The sequence below is a fragment of the Achroia grisella genome, unplaced genomic scaffold (genome assembly GCF_030625045.1).
Source record: "Achroia grisella isolate CSIRO2021 unplaced genomic scaffold, CSIRO_AGI_Agris_v1 utg780, whole genome shotgun sequence".
NCBI lineage: Eukaryota > Metazoa > Arthropoda > Insecta > Lepidoptera > Pyralidae > Achroia > Achroia grisella.
In genome coordinates this window covers 5,839,891-5,864,957 of record NW_026713020.1, presented here as the reverse complement: position 1 = coordinate 5,864,957, position 25,067 = coordinate 5,839,891, and the positions used below count along the sequence as shown (strand labels likewise).

Below are 25,067 nucleotides of genomic sequence, written 5' to 3'. Positions count from 1 at the left end.
TTGGTTCCTAAACACCTACTTGTTAATAAAAATCACAAGACTAATAAATAAGTATTTTTATAGTAATGTTTAACAATGTGTAGAACTGCAACTCTCTTTAATTTAATTAAAGTTATTTCTTATCACGTAATTGGTCCAAACAATATTTTATCGCCATAAAATAATTGGACTTGTTACTACAAGTACAAAGTAATGAATATAGCTAGTGATTCCAATTTTATTACTAAAAATGCTGACTTAAGATAACAACAGTAATTTGGAAAAACAACTGTTAGTTTACATTGGTTTTATTGAATCTACATTTTCTAATGCAAATGGGCTCTAGTTTTGTGAATCTAATTTATTACGTAATTGTTTGGCAGGTGAATTATTATTAGTATTATATAACCTTTTATTAAAAATTAAAGGATATTTATTTGAAGCCTATCATGTCTATCATATTTGCATACTATGAGTCATTTTGTTAGATAAGTAATTAAGTTTCATCTACGTAAAACATAAAATCAGCCAATAATTTGTAATAATCTGTGCAATAAATTTAATCGCATTATTTTTATATTTTAGATTATATTTGCACAATCTGACGTAATGATAGATGATGAAGGTTTGTAGTTTTCTTTATCTATACTAGTATTAAATGGACCGTTACATTTATTTTATATAAACTCGCATGGGTATAACTAAGTTTCATGAATACCCATAATTATTTTCAGAATTTGGTGCAACAGAACCTTCTGAAGAAGAGGTACCTATATTAATCAGTGAAATATATCATTAAACAAATACGTTATCATCTAACTATCTAATATTAATTACTATTTTTTAACTTATTACAGTGGCATATGGATTTTATGCCAGTAAGTATTTTAGAATATGATTTTTGAACTCCAACATTCTCATTTGTAAAGTGTGTTTACTTAAATCGAACTGTGAAATGATTACTGTTTGTTAATTTCAATTAATCCCTATCAGGTATTAAAAACTGCTTCAGCATGGGGTTTTTTATTTAAAGTATTTGGTCGACTATATCTTCTGAACAAAATTCGATGAGTTGATTTTTCTATAATAACTAATATTTAATTATTGAATGTTACTTTTCTAGACCGGCTACCTTCCAGACAGTGTTTATAGAGAGCTGGCCTGGTATGGTATACTGCAGATTCAACCTCTACACCATAGCTCTAAACACAAAGTAGCAGCACAATTAATATGGCAGCACACTCTTGGTCGTCCTCACGTTATAATGGAAAACCCACCACAGGTTTTTATTTAATTCGTGTATCAATAATGCTATAAAATTACTCCTAATTTACCACAATAATAATAAAAACACTGGATAATGCTTATAATTAATTAAAATAATAATAGATTCCTCCTATTATTATAAACGCGAATGTTTGTAAGTATAAATGGATGGATGGGTGTCTAATACTGTTTTACGCAAAAACTACTCAATTAAATTTAATGAAACTTCACAGTAATATAGATTATGCATTCTAATATATAAACTATAATATGTAAAGTTTTATTCCCTTTCAAAATTTGCCTAAATATTGAATTAGATAATATTACAATTTATAAATACGTGAACTTAAAATTTATATGTTTGCAGTCAACTCAATCTCCGGGTAAAGTAAGTAGACAGATTTTAGCTGAAGAAGCCGCTAAATGGTCAAGGGAACAGCGTGCAGCTCAAGAAGTTCTTATGGAGAACATTAAAAGTGGCGGCAATGGTTTAACAGTGAGAACCGTCATTAGTTCACGAAAGAAAACTATTTATATAATACAGAACGGTAAGTTTTTTATTTATATTTACATAGTATAAATCAAATTCCCCGCCGCTGTCTGCTCGTATATATCTTAATATTACACAACGGACTTCAATGCAGTTTTCAGCAATAGGGTGAGTGATTCAAAAGGAAGGTTTATATGTATAATACATGTGTGATAGTGTAGAACAAGTCGAGAAATTCAAAGATTTGTAATGCATTCGTGGGAGCCGGCACGAGTCGCTAGCATTCTAATAAATCTATTCCGTCCGTCGCTATAGATTATGAGCATGAGAGCAATATCGATATACGGATATCGCTGTACAGATGTTTATCTGTAACGGTCTTTGAAACAGAAATGCTATATATTATTAATAAAATAATTTTAATGTCATTATTATTTTTTAATCGAATGATTAAGACAACAGCTCTTTGTTATTCGCTCATAATAATAATAATAATAATAATAATAATCTTAGGACAATTCACACAGCGCCATCTAGACCCAAGTTAAGCTAGCTAAAGCTTGTGTTATGGGTACTAGATAACTGATACAAATACATAGATATTTTTTTTTTTTTGTAAATACATACATATTATATATAGAAAACACCCAGACCGATACAAACAATCATACTCATGAATACAAATGTTTGTGCCGTGCGAGGAATCGAACCCGCGACCATCGGTCGTAAAGCGGTGTACTAGACCGCTGGACCACCGAGGTCGTCAAATGCTCATAGTAAGTAAATACTCACAGAATGAATATCAAGTTCTCATATTGAGCTTTTGATACAGCTCCAAAGGTCGTTAGTATAACAGAATAACATTTGAAAAGTTTCACAAACTTCTATGTATAACAGACTAAATAAGGTTCAGATTTTAGCACGTCTGTTTTTTTCAGGTAACTATTTCACATGTCCAGAGAATTCTGAACCTGATCTAAATGCTTATAGGGTGCAAGCGAATATGCATGAAAGAAAATGTACTTTTGGCAAACAATCAATACCAGTCCCAGTAGATCCTTGCATTGAAGCTGAAATGGCACCTATTGAGTATTCATTTCATGAAGGCTGGATGTTCTGTCTCGGTAACGGTGATAGAGAAAATAATTATTTTCAGAACGGTACGTTGGATTGCGGAAATAAAATTAAGGTTGGTACTATTACAATTCGTTACAAAATACGACGACAAACTATATAGAGTAATCTGCCCGATATATCTGGTGCAACTAGTAATCCTCTTACAACTGCCACTTTGATATCATATGAATTGGTATTAAAATAGGAACTTATATCTATTACCATGTTTAAAAATATCCGACGGTTTTATGAACATATCATTCAAGAAAGTATTGTTATAGGAATAATTCAGAACTATTTTTTTACTATTTACCTTAACTTTTAAGAAACATTCTATATTATGTTTTCAGATTTCTGTAGATGATTTTTTGAGTGACTGCGCGATTGACAACAATATCGTGATTTCATTTGAATACTTTGGTGATGAACCTCGAAAAGACATGATGCATAATGCTACACTTTGCACATCTTGGGATCCTTGTTATTTATCGTATCTATATCGTCTTGAGGTAATGATGTTAATACTAAATTTTATATTTGTATATATATTAACAGGAATAAAGCAGCGGCGAATGCTTAGTAGCAATAGATACTCGGTACGGCAATAATGTTCAAATATTAACTGGTTGTAGTAACTCTATTAACATTGTTATTTTCAGCCACCACCAGTGGAAATGACTCCTGCCTTCCCAACTTCTACGCAGGATCCATGTGAAACAACAGTTTGTGCCGAGTGTCTGGAAGGAAACACTGAGGATGTTGGAGTTCAAATAGATAGTAAGAATCTTTATTAGCAGTTACATAATAGAAATACCTTTATTGGAATTACTCATCAAATAATACAATATTATAATTTGTTTTCAGTTGCACATGATGAGTAACAAAGAAGACTCAAGATTTTTAAGTTTACATACGTTAATATTAATTATTGCTAAATTCCTTTGATCATTCGTTTGATTAAAATAAGAATTCGTAAATCTATGACATTGTTTAATTTTAGTTAAATTAACAGTAATATCATTCCTTTAGTATCTTTTGATTAATCCCCAATATTGGGCTACTCGAACAAGTACTTCAATAGACTATTGCTATTGAGTAAAAACAACATATGCATGATGACTAGAGCCCTCATTGGACACTGCAAATTAATCAAGCATATCGCAAAACTAGGCCTATGCACAACAAAAATCTGCTGATTTTGCCAAACTGAAGAGGAAACGCCACTACACATCCTATATAGTTGCAGTCCACTCATGCATAAACAAAATATCTCCTTTGGAAAGTTTACACTCTTTCCCGAGGAGATAAAAACCATCGCTCCTAAGAACATTCTTCAATTCTTGTCCCTGACGGGTCTAGGTAGCGAACTATGAAAAAGGGCGAGCACAATAGATCTATGTAAGTCGCAGGGCTACAGGTGCTACAGTCACCAGACAATAGCCCAAACAACCCAATAAAAATCCTTTTGATTACAGTCGGCTCGGATATTGTGTGTTGATTTCTAATAAAAGCTATTATAGGTTTTTGAGCTTTATTTTTATACCATTCTTTTTGGTCACCCTATGTGCAGTAGACGTGAATCTTTAGTTTGTTATTATTAATTTGTCAACATTACTTTTTACTAAAAAGTTTTAGTCAGTCAGTCAGTCAACACTCCTTGTGTTTCAATGCGTAGGTATCTAAAATTCTGCAGTATACAAATTAATGGGTAGAATCACCTATCGAGAAAAAAGTGTTATGGATTTAATTAAATATTAACAAGCGACATTATTTTAAGCATTTCTTAAAGTAATTCGGCTTTAGTTAACTTGTCAATCCAGTAGTATCAAGAAATGTCATTATCATAGTGACCGGAATATGGCTGTATGGGCTGAGTCCTTTTGCCTTTCCCTAAAAAGGGAAAAACCGAAAAAAATGAGCGTCAATATTCTTTGGTAATGTCATTTCACTTCTAGCAATTTGAGTATTTTCATTTTGTCTCTCTCGCAATAAAACAAAATGTGGTTGCCTCGATTCTTTTAAAAGTTTATTGTATGTTTTATTTGTGTTTTCAATTTTAATTTATGACAAAATGGTGGTATTGTTGTACGATTTTCAAGACATTATTGAGGAATCATCTAAGTTGAATCATTTTACTTTACCAACACATAAGGAAACTAACCTAAAACTCGAATACAAAAACATTGATGTAAGTCGTTTTTACAGTTTTTTGTTTGTGTGTAAGTTAAGTTCTTTAATGTATAATAACTGATAAATATTTTTGTTTTATTTTAGGATTTTGTCAATCTTTCTACAAATTCTAGTGTGATAGAGCCACCTTTACCTTTCGCTGCCAGTGATGTATTCTTCGCTAATATTTCTCATCACAGGCGACTTACAGCAGTTGACAATAGTTGCAAGGACGTCTATGAAGTTACTTTTGATATACAGGTACAAATTAACGCTATATAAGTACAGCAGAAAGTGTATATAACAACATGTCTTTATATCAGCTATATAAAAAAATTTAAAGTTTTAATGGTTATTAAAAGTGTGACACTATTTTAATAATGTGGTAGAAGATCAAATATATATAACAAAACAACATAAACATAATAAATATTTTAGTGTGATTAATCATAGACATATTTTAATATTTTTCAGGGCAGCAATTTTAACTTTAGACCAGGAGATACAATAGCTATAATTCCACACAATACCGGTCAGGATGTTAATTTAATAACAGACCGTTTAAATTTAGGAACACAATTGAATGTACCATATAAATTGTCATGTATCAACAGTACAAAAGGAGCTAAAGTTCCCGCAAATATTCCTGTAGAATCTACATTAAGCCATGTACTGAGATATTGCGTGGATCTAAGGAGCGTTGTCAAAAAGGTATTTATCATACATTTACATGTGATATTTCTTATATATTACACTTTTATTCTTTTTTTAAACCATAATATAAAGTTGTTGAGATTTAATATGTAAAAAAAATATATAAATTATTTACTGCTTATATTAAGATTAAACTGTTTACATTTTTCAGCTATTTCTCTTAGCCTTATCAAGGTATACAAAAAATGAAAATGAGAAGAGAATATTGGAATATCTGTGCAGTAAAGAAGGCTCTGTGGCATACAATACTCACATTTTGAATCATGGTGTATGTATTCTAGACATATTTACCATGTTCAAGTCATGTAAACCTCCTATAGAAGTTCTCCTATCAAATCTACCTAAATTATTGCCTAGACCATATTCAATAATAAATACAAACAAACAAAATAGAAATGAATTGAAAATTTGCTTTTCAGTAATCACTCTGAATAACAGGAAAGGACTTACAACTGGCTGGCTAGAAGAGTTGATTTCGAATGATTTAAATATTTACAAACAAATGGAGAACTTGAGTATTTGTGGTAATCATGATAAGAAAGTACCTATTTATCTGAGGAAGAATTTATTAGGGTTTTCATTACCTGTAAATAATGAAAATCCACTGGTAATGGTAGGACCTGGCACAGGAATAGCACCATACATTGGATTCTTAGAAGAGAGGCAAATCATTAAAGACAAATATCCTGAAACAAAGTTAGGTTATGCATGGTTGTTTTTTGGGTGTAGAGACCCATTGTTAGATTTTATTTATGAACAAGAATTAAATAATTTCATAGAGAATGGAACCTTGAATAAATTGAGTACAGCATTTTCAAGAGTTAGTGGCGATGGAGCCAAATATATTCAGGTACTTGTTTTTTGCCATGTTTAATAAAGATAAATGTGACTAAACCTCTATTTCCATGTGCTATTCTGAAGTGTATCAATTATTTTGTTATTGTTGACTGGAATTTGCTAAATCTCATTGCTAATATACTAAACTATTTTAAAATATTGTATTTGTTTTGTTTTAAATAGTATTAGTAGTAAATAACTATGTAATTGAAATGACAAACAATGTGAAGACCAATCAGTATATATGTTGTAACTGGATCCTATATGAACATGAACAGAACAAAGACATCACATTATCTTGTGATAATACTACTCATGTTTCTATTCCAGTGAAATAATGTCTGTAATTTCACTTCCATCTCACTCTTCAACTGAAACCCATTTTATAAAGTAAATTGCTTGACAAATGAAATAGACTGATATATGTAATAATTTTAAAAATCTATCTTCAGACTACACATAATAAGTATTATTATTTTAATAAGTATGGTTGTTTTATTACAGGATGCCTTGATAGAAAATGGAGAGGATCTCATAAAGTTGATAGAAGATGGAGCTTCAATATATGTTGCTGGAGATTTAAAAAATATGGCAGTACAAATAAAGGAAACTATAATAAAGTGTTTCATGACACATGATAATAAAACTGAGGAAGAAGCAAAGAAAATTCTATGTGCAATGCAAAATGAAAAAAGATATATAATGGATTCTTGGAATTAAATTCTTAGGATTCAATACATACACCTAATTATGTATATAATACATTATTTATTACTATATAATATAATTTATTTCACTTTTCAATTTGTTTGTAGTTTTACTTTTTGTAAATAAACCTGTAAAGCAGCTGTCATGTAATCTTGCTTTTGAAAGGTGAAAAAGTCATAGATTTAGCATACATACTTTAGGTTAGATGATCCTAAAATCCATGATAATATTACAAATTATTTATGCACCATTTTTCATACTATAAAATGAAGTCTCTTCCGCGGTTCTGTTTGCTTAGATCTTTTAAAGTATGTAACGGATTTTACTGCAGTTTTTAGCTATAGGTTTATCTGTATAATATGTATAGCAATACGAAACCGGGGCTGGTATCTATTATTTTACAAAATATACACTATTTGATGAAGTTTACAACTGCATCTAGCGCCAAATAGACTTAAGTTACTTATTACATTTTCTTACCAGTATTTTGCCGCCGTCGTGCTGTTTCTATACAATATTATGAATGTATTCTCATTCTAATTGAATGAAACGACTGAAGAGGTAATTGATGTGCCATGAAAACTGCCATATATCATGACAAAAATTACTCAAATTGAAATGTGTTCATAGATAAAAAGAATAAATATTGAACGTTTTAGTATGTCAATTCATATGTATATTATAAATAAATACCTTTCTCGTAACAATGACTTATTCCACTAAAAGTAAATGAAACAAATGCAATAAAGTTTACAAAAATAATTTAATAATAGGCAAATCTATAATAAAATGATCAAAAAGTGTCATTGGTGTATATAAACTTACAAACTAGTTACAGCAGTATAGCAAATACTCAATACATTACATGATTTTTCGTTGCGCTTGCAAATTATACACTACATACATCTAAAGTTCGCTTCACCAAGCGCAGGCACTCGCGGCGGAGATAATTCAATAAATGCCCAAACGAATATTAAACATTAACTAGCATTCTATACTTTACGACAAATACTAGTTATTGTATTTAATTCCCACCCCGTACAGTAAATTATTTAAAATACAACATATGCGATGCATTATACGGCTTTTTTAAAAATAGCAAATAGAGACAGAAACTAGATAGAAAGATGTAACATAACAACAATACCAACATTGTGGGCCCTATTACATGTTCACAATAATTATAACCCCCACATTAATATGTACTTGTGCGCTATATACGTTCTTAGAGAGAAAGGTCTATTAAATTTGGCCGGTTGAATTATTATTTTTTATTATGATTGATACAGAGTAGCGTTTAAGTTCATCTAATGATGATTTTGATATCTCTTATCCTGTTGTTATCCCCTAAACATAAAACTACTCGCACAAAACACCAATTGTTTAAAACAACATAATTAATTATGCTTCTTTGAATAAGGAACTAATTTTTAGAATAACCGACTGGAAACGCTTCATGATTAGAAAAACTGTTATTACAAACACAATGAAGATAATATCTTGACATAATTATCATTCTGCAGACATGTTACATATTTTTATTTGTAAGTTTAAACCTGTTATTTAGGTTACTATTTTGCCGTCACATTAAAATAGTAAAGAAACGGTTACTGCTGTGTCATTGAGGTTTTATACTAACGTAGGTATACTGCACTTGTGTCGAATTAATTGCGGCATTTGTGACACAAGTGCCATGGTCATTAGTTACATGCAATGGTATGTTTACATATATATGCAATGTGCTGTGATGTATAGTATCTTCATACAACGGAAAAATTATTAATAACAAAAATATATCGTCATAGTTTTCATAGTTCTCAATTAGTCATTATATTGGTCGTTGTATTGGAAATTTCATGCAAATAAAATATGGGTTTCGAGACCTAAACATAGCAATAAAATTTTTATATATAAATTATTAATTTTATTTCTCATAATTTTCCGCATTCGTTGGTTACTAAGTGTCAGGTTTCCTTAATATGTGAATTTAAGTTAGGCACTGTTGGTAATATTGTTTCGTCTACACAGTACAGTTTTGTGTAAGCAGTAATCGTAACTACAATACACTCTCGATTCCACAGATAACTAAATATATTCAATTTGATATACTGTGCACGAGAATAGTATCAATCTGCCGGTAGTTTCCTTATCCCACGATGATAATATTATCCGCTTCTCTCTTATCATGTTTATCGTGTTTCTTCATCTCTAGTTAGAGCATTATATTTTTAACTGCAGTAGTTTAGAAAACGAGTTGTGTAAATATTAGATAGGCATTACAATCGTCACATCTTCGCTTATACATTAAATTCCAAGAATAACTCCACGTGCGTGCAATTCTTCCATGACACACGTGTTCTGAATCTTGATTTTGTAAATCAATGTAACCGATACGAATTTATGTATGTATATAAATTTGTATAAAATATTCAGACGCATGCCTGAAGGTAAACTAAGAATGATTATAAGCTTACAATACTGGCAGGTTGTCTCAAACATACATTAAAATACCCCCAATAATACGATTAGTTACATACAGTCTTATCATAAAAATGCTTAAAATATCCATACCTATAAAGGCTTGTAGTATCCAAATATGGAAACACCAATTTGTTAATCGAAATCCAAGGAATGTGAGTGATATGAAAGATTGAAATTAACAATAGTTTTGTTTAATATAAAGATGATAATGATCGGAAAAATGTCGTAAATAAACAAACGGAAATTGATACCGATGAACAATTAAGACTAGTTAAATTTAATTATGTACATTTTTGGTAAAATAATGAAATTCATTCACCGATATTCAATAGGTGTACAGCTAAATGTTTTAGTTCCTATTTGAGTAGATTTACGGAAACAAGCGAACATTCTAGAACATTATTATCTATTGACACAGAAATCTTGTAAAGATGTTCGCGTAACGACGATGAAACAAAACGTTATTCATAGTAATAAAAAATAATTACATATTATAAATATAGTAAGGACAAAATAATATGCATAAATGCCTGATATCTTTTACAAAAATAATGGACAGATTTTTTTTAAGTAATTTTTTTCATAGTTTCCAATAAATTACATATTTCTAAATGAATAATGGCAGTATATTGTACATATAAGTATTATATACGTGTTTAGTTTTTCAATTATATTGTATAATTGAAATTGTATATGTCAGTGTGATGTAACATATCTAATATCTATGTATATCAGAACAGATAATGTATCTTTATGGCTTGCCGATAAGACAAAAGCTTGTACGGCCTTTGAATTTTGTCAAATAAATACTTTGATAGTTTTATAAATATAACACCTACCTATGTGAAAAACTATATCTAGTAATTCCACTACAATTATTTTGTATATAATGTATATCAAATTCTGTTCGAAAACGAGCGCGTATATATTTACTACATTACTATACTTATATATTTTCGCAGTCTAAGCACTTTGTCAATTCTTCTGTAAATGTAATAGAAAATTTCTTTCGCAAATATATTTTTTTTAGTACGTTGTTAACCAATTTTTATCGAAAAAATGTTTTTATAACTACAAAATTGGCACCTGAAAATTAGCTTAATACTAAATACATACAAAACTGCAATATTGCTATAAAATTGGTTAAAACGGGAATGGAAGAGTGTCTCACTCATAGTTCTTATGAAGTATTTTCTGAGCCGCCCTGATCAGTGGCGTCAAGGTCTTCAACTCCATGGCGCATTCAAGGAACGGGTGCTCGAGGAGTTCGTCCGCTGTTGCCCTCATATCTACATCCACTTGCAGGCACTTGTCCAGGAAGTCTTGGAAATTTGCTGATAAGTTCTCCCACCTTGGTATTTTGGGGCGACCCACAGCTGCTATCAAGTACAGCGCTCTTAGAGGAGTCTCCTTCATGTAGGGTGGTTCTCCTTCTATCATTTCTATGGCCATTATGCCTAGCGACCATATGTCGACTTTCTTCCCGTATTGCTTCCTTGTAACCACTTCGGGTGCCATCCAGTATGGCGTACCAACCATAGTCTGCCTCTTCTCGTCGCCGACTATGTTGGCGCAAAATCCGAAATCGGTGACTTTGACAGAGCCATCCATGCCGAGTAACACGTTGTCAGATTTTATATCCCTGTGTATGGTGCCTTTAGAATGAAGGAAGGATATGGCTTGAAGTGTCTCTCGACACACGGCTGCTATCTGTCCCTCCTTCATGATGACTTCGGTAACAACATCAGTAAGAGAGCCACCATCGAGCAGTTCCATAGCTACCCAAAGATGGTCAAAGCTTAGGAAGGCGTCGAGGAAGTTCACCAAGTTCTTATGGTTGAAGTCCTTCAGTACATTGATCTCATTGAGTATTAGTTCCTTTTTGGACTGTTTGGTCAAGTCGATGTCTTTGATGGCCACTCTCGAGTTGTCATTGCTGTCGATCGCAATGAACACGACACCTGGAACAAACAAACAAGAGAATTTGGTAAGGTGATATCGAAAGCAGTTTTATTCTTATAAACTAGAATGATAGAGACCTGCCGAGAAGATTGATGGATTTTTTAGCATTCTTTTAGTAATTGGACTGGCAAACAAGCTAACTACCCATCTAATAGAAAGCTCTAAATAGGCGACTCAGTCGCTTATTTAGATGAACAGCATCACAGACTCACGTCATCATTTGACCCGCTAATTTCACTGACTAATCTGACCCTTTAACCGAAACACAATACTAAAGCAAGCATCGAAGTGTGAGAAATTGGTGAGACAGAAGTGCCTACGTAGACGACTTATAAAGTCGTCTGCAAAGTCTGTTTGTTGGATAATTTAATATGTTTTCCCCAAAACTTCAGTATTGATAAAATTAGGCAACAAAGACGGTGACTCCCATAAAACACGACTGAAATCTCTCTCTGCGTAGCGTCTTCCATTGTCATTTAAGGTTGAGTCTCCTACTTTCGTCAAGGACATCTGTCCTGGGTTATCGAGTAGTGTATATACTTCGATCCTCTTCAGATCACTTTGATAATACTACGACTCCCAACTACTACCAAGTCAGTAGTAGTCTCTCGTTTATTCGGTCTATAATAATTTTATAAAATGGAATAGATGATTCCTAATAAGATAAGGCTCTAAATTACTGTGACCAGCTGACTAGCTATTTTTTTTGTAATGTATTATTTCGACTTTTCTTCCTCCAATAATATAAAGAAACATCGAAATCTATTTAGTGCTGAGGAAGACATCGGTTAAAATTAAAACCCGATGAATTTAACAGATCATTTAGCAGTCGTTTAAAAAAAACACTTTATTCTGAGGTCTTACAAGGAAAAATATAAATTTAATATTAAGCGTTTAAAACTTGACTTTTAAGATATCGATGTAACTAAAAGAAAAGCGAAACCTTCATAAGATTTATCAAATGCCTGCCTCTGTTTGTTTGTCACGGCTGTCTCGTGCGACTATTTATCTCAGTGAATGTTTGATCGGTACATACATGATGTTTCGCAGTATTACATAACATGTTAACTGACGCCAGTGAAATTAGAATACAATAAAATATATACAATATATACTCTGCCTTGATAATGTGAGTATAGAAGTGAGTTAAGAATTTTATACAATCGCCTAATTGTACCTCTCGCGATGAAACCAAAATTATTCTTATCGTACTCACCTCTTACGCGTAAAGTTTATTTAATCGTTACCGTATTAGAATAACAAATACATTTCTGTACTTCGGTATTTATTTCTTCTTAGTATAAACGTATATGTATATTATATATGTTAAAACAACGAGCATCGTATGGAATGATACAAAGATACAATGGTATCGGAGCTATCTGATGTATACCGCCTACTATCCGATGATCGCGGATTCGATTCCTCACACAGTACAAACATTTGTATTAATGTGTATGATTGTTTGTATCGCTCTAGGTGTTTTCTATGTATATTATGTATGTATTTACAAAATAAAAAAAAAATGTATTGGTATCAGTTGTCTAGTACCTACCTAACTATAACATCAGCTCTGTTTAGCTTGGGACTAGACGACGCTGAGTAAAATGTCAAAAAACATCTTACTACTAATACAGAATATCGTAGTTATATTCTAGGCAACTGTTACGCCGACCCCAAATAAAAGGGATAAGGTAGTAGCAGATGTTGGTGATGATAATGATTCTAGGCAACTGTTTGATGTAGTTAAATGTGGTTAGACAGTCCAATAATATGCTACCCATTAAACACGATAAAGAAAGAGTTTACAATCTTGATAAAAAATTATAAATATTCCGTAGAGCTCCGTACAAACGCTGCAATTGTACTGCATAATTCGTTATCAGATAACAAATTAATTTCATGATTATTTAAATAACGTACAGATATATCACCGTCGTGTTATCATGACGTGCTTATTTTTTCTTAAACTGGAACTACACTATAGAAATATAATAGTTCAAAGAATATACAGACTAGTTAAATTTGGACTAAATGCAAATAACAAGAGAATAACTTACAACATCGTGTTCCTTTAATAATATTAATGCAAATTAGAATAGAAACATTGTTTATTCTAGTACTTTTGAATAGTCATAATTTTTTAAACAAACTCAAATTTAAAAGCACTTCGGAGTAGTTATAATTTTTTAAAATAGTATATTAAAAAAGAAATATTCGGAACATTTGCAAAACTGTCTCAGCACCAGAAGAACGAGTAAGAAACTTCCGTGTTGCTTTTTTAAACAGATGGTTACATCATTTTAAATTAAAATATGTGTGAATACAAACATCCAAATTCATTAGTGTCAAAATAAATACACAGTTTGGTGAGTAACAAAATAAATCAGTCGTAATTCTTTTTTTGATGATAATGAAATGGTGCGCCCGCCTGCGCTAACGGTTTACGCTGGCGGGGCATCAGTGGAGGATGATAAGATGAGCATGAGGTCAGGTCAGTTAGACCATCGTGACAAATTCACCAAGAATTTATCACGATGGTTTCCAGGGGGAACCGCGTGGAGGTCAACCTGACATGGTACATTGCTAGCAATGAGATCATAAATCCACATTACTAACAACCCCTTTTTGTAATCATTAAAGCAGACCAGTCCCTACATTCTGTACTCGTTCACGGGTATGACTGATGAATGGTAACAAACAAGGTTCGGAACGACGGGTCGAACATTTTTGTTTTCCCTATTTCAGTGGAGTTGACCGCATCTGGCCTTTACCGGATAACAGGGGAGGTAAGTGCACAGGGCACTTTAGAGGCGGAAGAACTTATGGAGCGGTCGAAGGTCAACTTCTGCCTAAACATCGGCTTCATTCGAATGGCAAATTATCAGACAGCCCACCTGATGTTAAGACTACTTAAGTGTATATACATGAATAGCACTACGCATATCACGTTATCATGTGATGACCGTGATACTCATGCGTTGCTATTCCTAAGGACTAAGATGTTTATGGGTGATAATGAAATGGTGCACCCGCATGCGCTAACGGTATACGCTGGCGGGGTACCAGTGGAGGATGATAAGATGAGCATGAGATCAAGTCAGTTAGCCCATCGTGGTAAATTCACCATGAATTTATCACGATAGTTTTCAGGAGGGACCACGTGGAGGTTAACCTGACTGAATGTACCATTGCTAGAAATGCGGTTATTAGTCCACACTACCTACAATCCCCTTCCCCCAGGACTAAGATGTCGTGCAGCCCTATTATTGAATTAATAAAAGAAAATAGAAAAATATAAATAATAAATTATAAATCGTACAAAAGGTTTTGAACAAAATATTTGAAATAGGTATAATTTACTTATTTATCATAATGTATGGTAATTTGGCATATAGGAAGTATTATACCTACACAAAACTTTGTTGTACGTACAATGAATAGATTTTAACATAAATGTGATCAGTATTTCCTCCGTTAGATAAAGTGTGGTTACAATAGCGCATCACATTATATTTCACAATGAAATTTCTGATAATAAAAACAGATTCAAAAACTCCTAAGACAAATGGACAAACGGTTTCTAACTTTCAAACATGTATTTCTCTTATAGTTTATACATAGTTGACGGCCTCTATGGTCTAACGCTTTAGAGCTCCGCTTTACTCCCGATGTTCGTGGATTCGATTCGACGTACGGTACAAAAATTTGTATTTCTGAGTATGATTTGATGCAATATTTGTAATATATTATATATCTAAGTATTTATATCGGTTGTCTAGTACTCATAACACCGTGGTACTAGATGGAGGTGTTTTAATTGTCCAGATTTATTTATTTATTTATAGTGAAATTATAATTAACCTAGTTGAACTGAAGCCTTTATGAAGTTATAGTTTCTGTACTCATATCGTATCTGACTCCTGCAACACAAGCCTTGAGCTACTCAGTGTGGGGATTACTGTATAAGCATTTTATCAATATTAATTATTGTAAAAGCGTACAAATAAATAAACTATAACAGCCAATAGTATGTAAATTTAATAAAACATTTTAAAAGTACATCTGTTTTCATTTGTTACCTTTGCACGATTAAAAGACGTGAAGATAAATTGTATCAAGAGGACGAACATTGGGTATATTTTATTTCTAAAAAAAGCTAAAATAGACGAATTTTCGGGATTAATTAATAACACTATGTGATAAAAACAAATTACACGCGACTTTCACATATTAAGAAGTTCGAAGTTTAGTACATATATATTTTCAGGTATAGGAGCCAACAGAATATCAGCGCTGCAGATTTTATGCTGAGTTGATTGTCTATATTCAAGTAAAGCAACATTCATTTCGTTTATTTTATAATTTATCTTTTCTGTGCCTCATTACGCTGTGTCTGTAATTAGTGAATAAAGAATTTATCTATCTAAAAATACCTACTAAAAGCAATATCCCACAGGTAACCTGGACAGGTATATTTATAATTTTTCTTGTAAAAAAGCTATAAGGATGCAAAATATACAATTTTAGTCGATTAGTCAACGTGTTGAAATGGCAAAGCGTATTTATAGTGTGTTGAGGAAAGGATTGAAAATATTTGCTCAGTTGCTATTCATGAATAAAATTGATACAGTTTTTACGTTTAATAATAACTAATTAATAATAATTAATATTAACAATAATAAGGGTTACAGAAAATGCAGGATAATTGGAAGATGCATAAAAATGTTATCTAGATTGTCGTTTGCTTTTACGTAAAGTGAGACAGATTTTTTTAAAATAAATTATACAAAACAATGTCTAATGTTTTATTTATAACTTCTATTTTAAAACGCTGAAGCGAATGTAGAAAAGTTTATTTCCTTATACGACTAAAAATATACTAACATTATAAAGATAGACAGTAATACCACAATATTACATGGTACTATTTTAAGAAAAAAACAAATTAAAAATAACTAATCCGACAAATATACAGCGTCGGCGATTCAGTGGTAGTACTTCCGTTGGTCGCAGGATCTATTCTTCACGCAATACAAATATGAGTATTCTTTGATATTGGTGGCATGGTATTGGTTTGGCTGTTTTATTATTTACAAAAAAATGTATTTAAGCATTTCTATCACTTGTTTAAGATCCAACAAGATCTGTTTCGCTCAGGATTAGACGGCGTTATTAGTGAATTGTCCAGGGTTATTATTATTATAATTATTGAACAGAGATTGATGTGAATAGTATATGCTATTTAAAACCACTGGATAAGATTTTTATAGCATAGGGAGTAAACGAGCTTGCGGCAAAACTGATGGTAATTCCCCTTCGATCGATCCTCTGTGCAATTCAAACGGGGCTCGAAATCACGACGGCCTGAGCCGAGGTTCGAAACCCTAGCAATGTCCTCTGACTAAAGTCGTGTCCGTCAGGCGGGAGTTGGCCTTCAGCCGATCCATAAGTCCTTCTGCGGGTTTGAAGTGCTATCTGGACTCGCCCCCTATCGTCCGGCGAAGCTGTAAAGCTCAGCCGCGGCCAACAGCATTAGAGCAGTCCGAAAAAAAAACTTGATGGTAAGTGATTACCGTTGGTCATGAGCACTTAACGGGGGAATTGCAGATGAGTCGCCAGTCTTTTATGGAGGAATACACTCTTTTCTTACATGTTTCAATATTGTATCGAGTATATTAATGCAAGTATTTATATTTGCTGTTATAATTTTGAGACTTATTACTTTGTAGCACAAGTATTAAGATTAGTACATAGTCTTACAATATTAACACACTCCTGTTAATAAGTGTTGTCTTAGTGTTTACTAATTAGGGTCAATGCCCCTCAAATGTAGTCTTATGTATCATAGTTCGCAAGTGTGAGCACACTTGGACTTGCGAACTAATTCGTTAGCACCCAACTTCTTTGTTTCTACCTAAATGGTTTTTATTTTATTAGGCCACAAATATGTGTTCTTGTTTTATTACATATTATATATGTATTAATAGGTGAAGGAATAAACTTTGTACCCTTTTTTACGATAATTGTGCGGACGGAGAAGTATGAAATTTCACTTATAGTTTATACAGAGGAGTGCAGAATACTAATACCATACCATTAAAAACCATTACACATACTACCATGTTATTAACACACTAGTACTATTTTGTTTATTGATAAAGTCTGAAGTCAAATTGATAATAGATTAATATTATTTATTTATAATCTTACTGGATGTTAAATTTATTATAGTCGAAATTCGACTAATTTTATTAAACAAGGAAAAGAGCGAAAGATTTGAAAACTAGATCGCGTAATTCGTCTTCGAGACAAGACTAGTTCTTTCATTAACTACAAAAAATATGTATTCTTCCTCATTTAATGATAAGCGTAATTGTATTATAAGATTATATGTAGTTACGATATATCGAATCTATTGAATGAAACAGGGAAAATACTACTTAAAAACTATATAGATTTACTATAGAATAAGGAACACTACTGTTTATGTATTATATGTTTATCTAAATTGTGATCAGGTACAAAATTATTCCTTGTCATAGTGTCTATGAGAAGGTACAATATACCTTAATTCACATGTTGTGAACAATTTTGTACTTTATCACAATGACACTAGTAACGTTTTTAATATTTCGATTTGTCTAGGTGTCATTATGACAAGGTAGTAAGTGTTATATCAATGCACTAAATTTCTACCACAAGTAAAAAAAGACTACTATTTATGGCATTATCACAGTTTGTATATATACATACATTGCTGAATGAATCCTAGGGTGTATGATAACAACTATTCATAGTCATGTGTTTGTGAGTGAGTGTGAGTTCACATGTATTTACGTTTTAATTAGAAAGTTTTTGACCAAATATCATTATCCAGAGTGAGCAAAGGTCCTTATTTTTACTATACAATAAAGAATAAATTGGTGTAATTTTTTTTTCCACCATATTTATACTTTTAGTTTTAATATATAGATAAATATAATAAAGAATGTGAAGCAGACAAAGTAGGGCCGGCCAACTAGGTAATTTATGAAGTGATTATGGACTATTAATGACTAGCACTAAGTAGAAGAATAACATACAATAAACATATCTTAAGTTTTAAAAACAATACAGAGCATATATGGAGTTGGCTTTTAGGATGAAGGAAATATAGACTTTGTTTTGATGGTACAATTTCATTTCACGAACACATTCTGAATTATTAAAGTGGAATTAAGACACACATGAATTTATTGTTTTTGCTTCAGACAGCATTTTAAATAATACAGATGGTAATAAGAATTATTATTGTCAAAATACAAGCTGTTTCAAGGCCACAGACAGAGATAGCAGAATATGGACAGATTTACTGATAAACAAATTTTTGTACTGTACACAATACCAGGTAAGAATGTCACTAACGTTTTTCATTATTATTAACAACTATTATTTAAACAATTGTGTATAAATAAATGTTGAATTTATGATTACTTAAATACGCATAAGATTTGAGTGGACTTGTATGAAAATTTGGCACATGGATAATACTTATATTAATAACTATGATAATTCATATGCTATTATTGAATTATTAGCCGATGAATTAATGTTTATTGAATAAAATACTCTCAAACACATCACTCAGTGCCATCTGATTCGAAACTGAGCAGTTTGTATAATGAATGAGTATCACTAATATTTGTATTAGTGTTATTAGATATAAATAGCTATAATAATAACCAGGACAATTCACACCACTTCACCTGATTCCAAACTAAGCAGATCATGTGTTATGAATACTAAACAACTGTTAGAAAAGCTTTTTTTATAATTTTACTTATATTTTTGCCAGATGTTCCCTTTTGTATGTAACAAGAGAGAATGTGTGGCAAAAATATAAGTACTCCTTATTTACAATACAGGGGATTCATGTTAATGGCTGACATATTTCAAAATCATTCAATTAAATATCTTAAAATGTAACTATAGCCATAAAGCTGATGGCAGATAGAAAAGGCTTAAAAAATATAAAATAATTACATACATATAATACACTCAAAATGACAATACAAAAAATCATACAATAAATACAAATGTATTTATTGTATGAGGAATCAAACTCAAAACAATTGTATGCAAGGCAGTGATCTAGATCACTAGACCATCAAGGCCATTACTAATGTAGACTATATAGTTGGTTAGTATTTAATACAAATCTTACCTGAAGCACCAGCACCAAGATCCTTCACTCTCTCAAATCTAACGTAAGGGTCATCTTTGTTGCAAATCCTTCTTAATTCCTCATACACTTCCTCATCAGTCAATGTTGAATTTATCTCCTTCTTCCTCATTATAGGACTCTCTTCAGGTTCACCAATTAGAGTCAAGTCCTCCAAAACGGCGCTTAGGTCCATTTGTGCATCTTTCTTTTTGAGACCATGTTTAATAGGAGCTGCTGGCATGGTTTGTCTTTGGGGCAACCTGTCAATTGGACCACTATCTTCTTCACTGCTCTGCCCGATGGACAGATCAGAATCTTGACTTTGGTGAGCATTTTTGTGGTCTACAAGCTTTTTCATTTCCATATCTTCTTTCGTGATGACTTCAGGAGTAACAAAGGGTTTGAACGGCTCATCCAATGCCTTCTCCCTTTCCATACGGTACATGTGGAATATAACGGCCTTAATGGCCGCATCTGGGTTCTCATTTTGCTCTGCAGGTGTGATCTGAGCATTTAATACCCGAAGCCAAGGAGATGGCAGACCTTCCAACATGCCCGTCTCGGAGTTCTTACTTACGTGTATATGACGTTTAACATTTGTGGGCATGCCTATCTCTGTCACACGATCTTCTTTATTCTGTTGCTTTTTGGAGAACAGCTTCCCAAACACACCACGATTTGAGCGCCCACTCATCTTGACGAGTTATTCACAATTTCACAGCAAGTTCCTACTTAAACACTAGGTAATGTCACTTTTAATCTCGTTGTCTCACTACATATTTCCTACTACGATAGGAAATACGTCTAAGAGCAGTTTTTCTTAAAGTTATGTTCTCAACGATGTTATATTAATTAGAAACGGACGGAATTATGAAGGCCGACACCTTTACGATTAATTAATTTGTAACTTTTTTTAACACAAGTTACAATGTCCAACCAAATGCCAATCGTCAAAAACGTCATGTCAAACGAAATGATGGACCACAGATACAAAAAAAAAGTCTTGCAATCCGTTTCACGAAGTTTGAAACCGTGAGATCTTCCAAAGTAGATGTTTAAAATTTTTATTTTATGAATTAGTAGTATATAAATAAATAACACGTACTAAATAATTATACGTTTTATAATTTGATACTGGAATTAATTTTTACAGTGAAATTTACATGAATATTAACATGTAATGACAACTAATTTCTGACTGACATGAATCGTTTTTCTCCATATGTTGGTACAATTGTGGTGCTGATAAATCTTGATAAAATAGGAATTTCTGGTGATTCATTCATTTCTCAGGGCTCGCAAATTCAAATCTACTCATAATATATCTGAATGATATGATATGAATAAAAATGAAATTCCTTCTATCAACAACACATTAGGTAGACACTAAATTAGGGGCATGATTATTGTTATTATTAAAAAAGCTTAAACTTACAATTTTTGCTAAAAAACTAGAAAACCACTTGTCTCAAATTTTTTGACAAAGAAATAATTATAAGTAGTATTATTTAATGAGACTTAAACAAATAATTTATAAATTTTTGCATATTTATCGTAGTAGGTACCTTATTATTTTCGTTTCATGTAAACACATCCACATAATATCTCAGAATATTAATACAATCACTTGATGATTGATGATTTCATCTTCAAAATCTAGGAGATTCCTATCAATCCTGATGCGATAGGTACATCGCTTATATATTTATTAAAATAATTTTGTTGTTAGTTTTTTAATACAAGCGCAGATGAACGCCTGTTATAGAAGATAGTTGAAAAGTTAGTTCAATATTTTGCCATTAAAATTTACACAGGAGCATATTTGTCTGTAAGTAATAGAAATAAGTTAGTCCATTTCAACAATTCATATTGTTTTATAGCTTTTATTAGCATAAATTCATAAAATAAAGCATAATTTCCAAATGTTACTAGCTGACCCTTGATGTCGTAACAGTGATATTCGGAATAACAGTATGGTATAAGTTTGTTCACCAGTTGAAGTGAAACAAACAAGTGTCCGAAAAGTTTGCTACATTGCATTACAGTGAAAATTATATTTAAATAGCTGTAGCCATTTCTGAGGTATTGCTCCTAAAAATTCTAAAAGCATTTCTTTTTTTTCTTAACATAAATACATGTTGTTTGAATGGAATGTTGTAGTTGTTTAAATAAATTTCAGAATGTAGTGACACCTTTACGATTTACTACTTAGGTATGACTTCTATATTTAATAATCTTTATAGTCCGCGTGTTAAGTTTAGCACCATTTTTTAAGTTTAGAACGTTCCGAAGCTCAGGTGACTACGGTTTACAGTATAACTACGAAACCCTTGTTTTACTCTAGTTTAAATAATAAACAACTGATAAATTCCACTTGTAATTTACGCCAATTAATGTTTAATGTTTACACATGTGGTTAATTTCACGTACAGGATCGTAGCACGTGGCCTGAAAGAAAGCAATCACTGAAACTTACATTAATCTGTTTCAATTTCACAATCTTAAAGATTACGGAAGTAGTTTTAAATTAACAGTTAACACTGTTTAGACTTTTAGTTAACATCTCTATAATAAAGGCAACAAAGTGTATTTTTATTAAATTGTATGCATTTGAAATTGGAATAGATTAATTAATTTGAGTTTGAAATCCCTGTAAATATAGTACTGGAAGGTACCTATTTGTTTTGATTGGTTACCGCTTTTGTATTTATATAGTTGCGTTTAAAGATGGACGTTTTCTATCGATACATAATTACTACTAGCTGTTCCTGCGACTTCGTCCGCGCGGAATTTAACTTTATTTTTCTAAAATAAAAATGGTCTAAGTTACACCTTATTACATCAGCTACCTGTCAGAAAAAGTCCCGTCAAAAACAGTCCAGCCATTTCAGTGATTAGCGGGAACAAGCAGACAGACAGACAGACAAAAATGGTAAAAAATGTTATTTTGGTGTATGGACCGTATTTATATTCATATATACGCATGTAGTAAAAAACGGTTATTTCTATATTACAAACAGATACTCCCATTTTGTTATATGTATTGATGTTATACTTACTTTCCCAATTTTAAAGATTATCTATTATCCTATCAATGAGTGTGAATTTTTTGTGAATAATAATTCTAATAAATTAGCATTTGGCAAACAGACATTTATTTTTCATTTATTGATTTTTAAATATTAAAACATATATTTTTATACTAGCTGTGTCCACGGTTTTCCTCGCGTGAAATTTATAACTTATATGTTATGTATACTTATATGTATATTCTGATGTATAAGCTATACTACTGTAGGTAAAGTTTCATCAAAATCCGTTCAGCAGTTTTTGCGTGAAAGAGTAACACACAACCATCCATACTCACGAACTATAATACACGTCTATAATATTAATAAAATTAAGATGTATCTTAAATCTGTATTGCCATGTACATGTTAAAATGAACGTCACTTCTCACTCATAAACTTTCGCGATTGTAATATTAATAAGATTGACTTGACGACCTCGGTGGTATAGCGGTCTAGCACACCGCTCGCGGGTTTGATTCCTCGTACGGCACAAATATTTGTATTCATGAGTATGATTGTTTGTATCGGTCTGGGTGTTTTCTACAGACATAATATGTATGTATTTACGAAAAAAAAATCTATGTATTTGTATCAGTTGTCTAGTACCCATAACACAAGCTTTAGCTAGCTTAACTTGGGTCTAGATGGCGCTGTGTGAATTGTCCTGAGATTATTATTATTATTATATATATTTTCATTACGGGATTGTTAGTAATGACGTGTAGTGGTCGCATTGCCAGCAATTTACCATATTAAGTCCACCTCAACGTGGAGACTGTCATGGTCAGTTCTTAGTGAATTCGCCATGATTGGCTAACTGACTTGACATCACACTTATTTTATTGTCCACCACTGGCGCATGATTCTATTATCATCTATAAAAAAAGTGCATTTAGTAAAGCCCTTATTTCGTGTGTACAGATGAAATGCTGTTTGAATTCCACCATTTTTTATTTACTGCTTCCAAGTAGGTACCCTAGCAATCGAAGTCTTGGTAGAATACTAAAGACTCCAAGACTCTCGAAGGCGCCTCGCGTTTTTTTTTTAATGGTACACCGTGTGGTTTTTAATGGATAAGAATCCACATATTCTACTCTTTTCCTTTTACTGATGGTTGGTGAAGATATCCGACACGTAAAAAATGGTGTCTTTAATCAAATTGCCGCATGCATCCTCATGTAAAGTTCGAATACTGTAACTACCATATAATAATTTTTGTAGCTGTGACGTGGTCGAGAGGAATGTGTAATCATGCTCACTAAAATGTCCAGGTATGTGGCGGTATGGTGAGCCGGGTCATTGGGCTCCCTAAAATATGGTCGAGTGCAGTGATGGCTGGCTCATCCGTCATACTCGTGAACGAGTGCTGCTTGTAGGGACTGGTCTGCTATTATCACTACGACTGATTTAATCTTATTGTATATTTATATTTGACCCAAAAAATGAGTGCTGGTTGGTAGTTTGTATTCACAAGTTTCGAAGAGTTAGTTTGTTTCACAAGTGCTCATTCCTCTTGTGATGAGACAGCTTTCCGAACGAGTGGTAGATAAAAAACAAATTGTTATGACTACTCAAAAGTGCTTAAATTAAGTTTATTTGAATAAATGATTTTCTATTCAAAATAACCCTTAAATTTAGTCATAGATACGGGGAAAATAAAGAAAAACAAAACCATAGAAAATTATATTTTGCAACGGAAATACTATAGATATGAGATTTCGTGCAGTGGACAACTTTGTAGGCATATCAATTATTACGCAGGTCACGTAGTATGAAAATCGTGATCATGTTATCCTAAGTTATGTCTTATGAGTAGACTAGCCGACGAGCGTAGCTTCGTCTGCACATTTGTCCTATTTTTGCTACATTACACAGTTATAAAGGCTTTATAAAAACCATTATTCATAAACGGTAATGCGTTACAAACACTCCATAAACCTCTGATTAACGCCTAATAACCTCTTCGTATTATTAGTATGCATATAATTAGTTTATCGATTAATATCTACGACGCTGTAACAACATCACTACTTACTTTTTTTGTAGTCGATTCCTTTAAAACAGATCA

At 32.1% G+C, this 25,067-nt stretch overlaps 3 protein-coding genes across 3 annotated transcripts; 2 read left to right on the top strand and 1 right to left on the bottom strand.

The window, feature by feature from the left end:
* The first annotated feature begins 527 nt into the window (after positions 1-527).
* Positions 528-10,060, top strand: LOC131851043 (uncharacterized). Its single transcript, XM_059201467.1, has 9 exons — positions 528-604; positions 714-745; positions 837-857; positions 1,103-1,261; positions 1,613-1,793; positions 2,674-2,924; positions 3,202-3,360; positions 3,511-3,628; positions 9,963-10,060. The coding sequence occupies exons 1-9, from the start codon at positions 589-591 to the stop codon at positions 10,058-10,060; spliced, it is 1,035 nt and encodes a 344-aa protein (XP_059057450.1). The 5' UTR covers positions 528-588.
* LOC131850867 (methionine synthase reductase) lies at positions 4,771-7,354 on the top strand. The gene is made up of 5 exons (XM_059201247.1): positions 4,771-5,039; positions 5,126-5,281; positions 5,495-5,731; positions 5,886-6,584; positions 7,076-7,354. Exons 1-5 carry the CDS (start codon positions 4,923-4,925, stop codon positions 7,289-7,291), a joined length of 1,425 nt encoding a protein of 474 aa, XP_059057230.1. The 5' UTR covers positions 4,771-4,922; the 3' UTR covers positions 7,292-7,354.
* LOC131850866 (serine/threonine-protein kinase PAK 3) lies at positions 8,509-20,881 on the bottom strand. Its single transcript, XM_059201246.1, has 2 exons — positions 19,929-20,881; positions 8,509-11,721 (listed from the first exon to the last, which is right to left on the bottom strand). The coding sequence occupies exons 1-2, from the start codon at positions 20,620-20,622 to the stop codon at positions 10,928-10,930; spliced, it is 1,488 nt and encodes a 495-aa protein (XP_059057229.1). The 5' UTR covers positions 20,623-20,881; the 3' UTR covers positions 8,509-10,927.
* Between the last annotated feature and the right edge of the window lie 4,186 nt (positions 20,882-25,067).

Bases quoted from the DNA above. Each gene is read 5' to 3' on its own strand.
- LOC131851043 (XM_059201467.1), top strand. The intron at 746-836 runs GTACCTATATTA...AACTTATTACAG, and splicing joins CAGAACCTTCTGAAGAAGAG to TGGCATATGGATTTTATGCC. The intron at 858-1,102 runs GTAAGTATTTTA...TTACTTTTCTAG, and splicing joins GGCATATGGATTTTATGCCA to ACCGGCTACCTTCCAGACAG.
- LOC131850866 (XM_059201246.1), bottom strand. From the start codon at position 20,622: ATGAGTGGGCGCTCAAATCGTGGTGTGTTTGGGAAGCTGTTCTCCAAA. The intron at 11,722-19,928 runs GTAAGATTTGTA...TGTTTGTTCCAG, and splicing joins TCTTGGTGCTGGTGCTTCAG to GTGTCGTGTTCATTGCGATC.
- LOC131850867 (XM_059201247.1), top strand. From the start codon at position 4,923: ATGGTGGTATTGTTGTACGATTTTCAAGACATTATTGAGGAATCATCT. The intron at 5,040-5,125 runs GTAAGTCGTTTT...GTTTTATTTTAG, and splicing joins TCGAATACAAAAACATTGAT to GATTTTGTCAATCTTTCTAC. The intron at 5,282-5,494 runs GTACAAATTAAC...AATATTTTTCAG, and splicing joins AAGTTACTTTTGATATACAG to GGCAGCAATTTTAACTTTAG.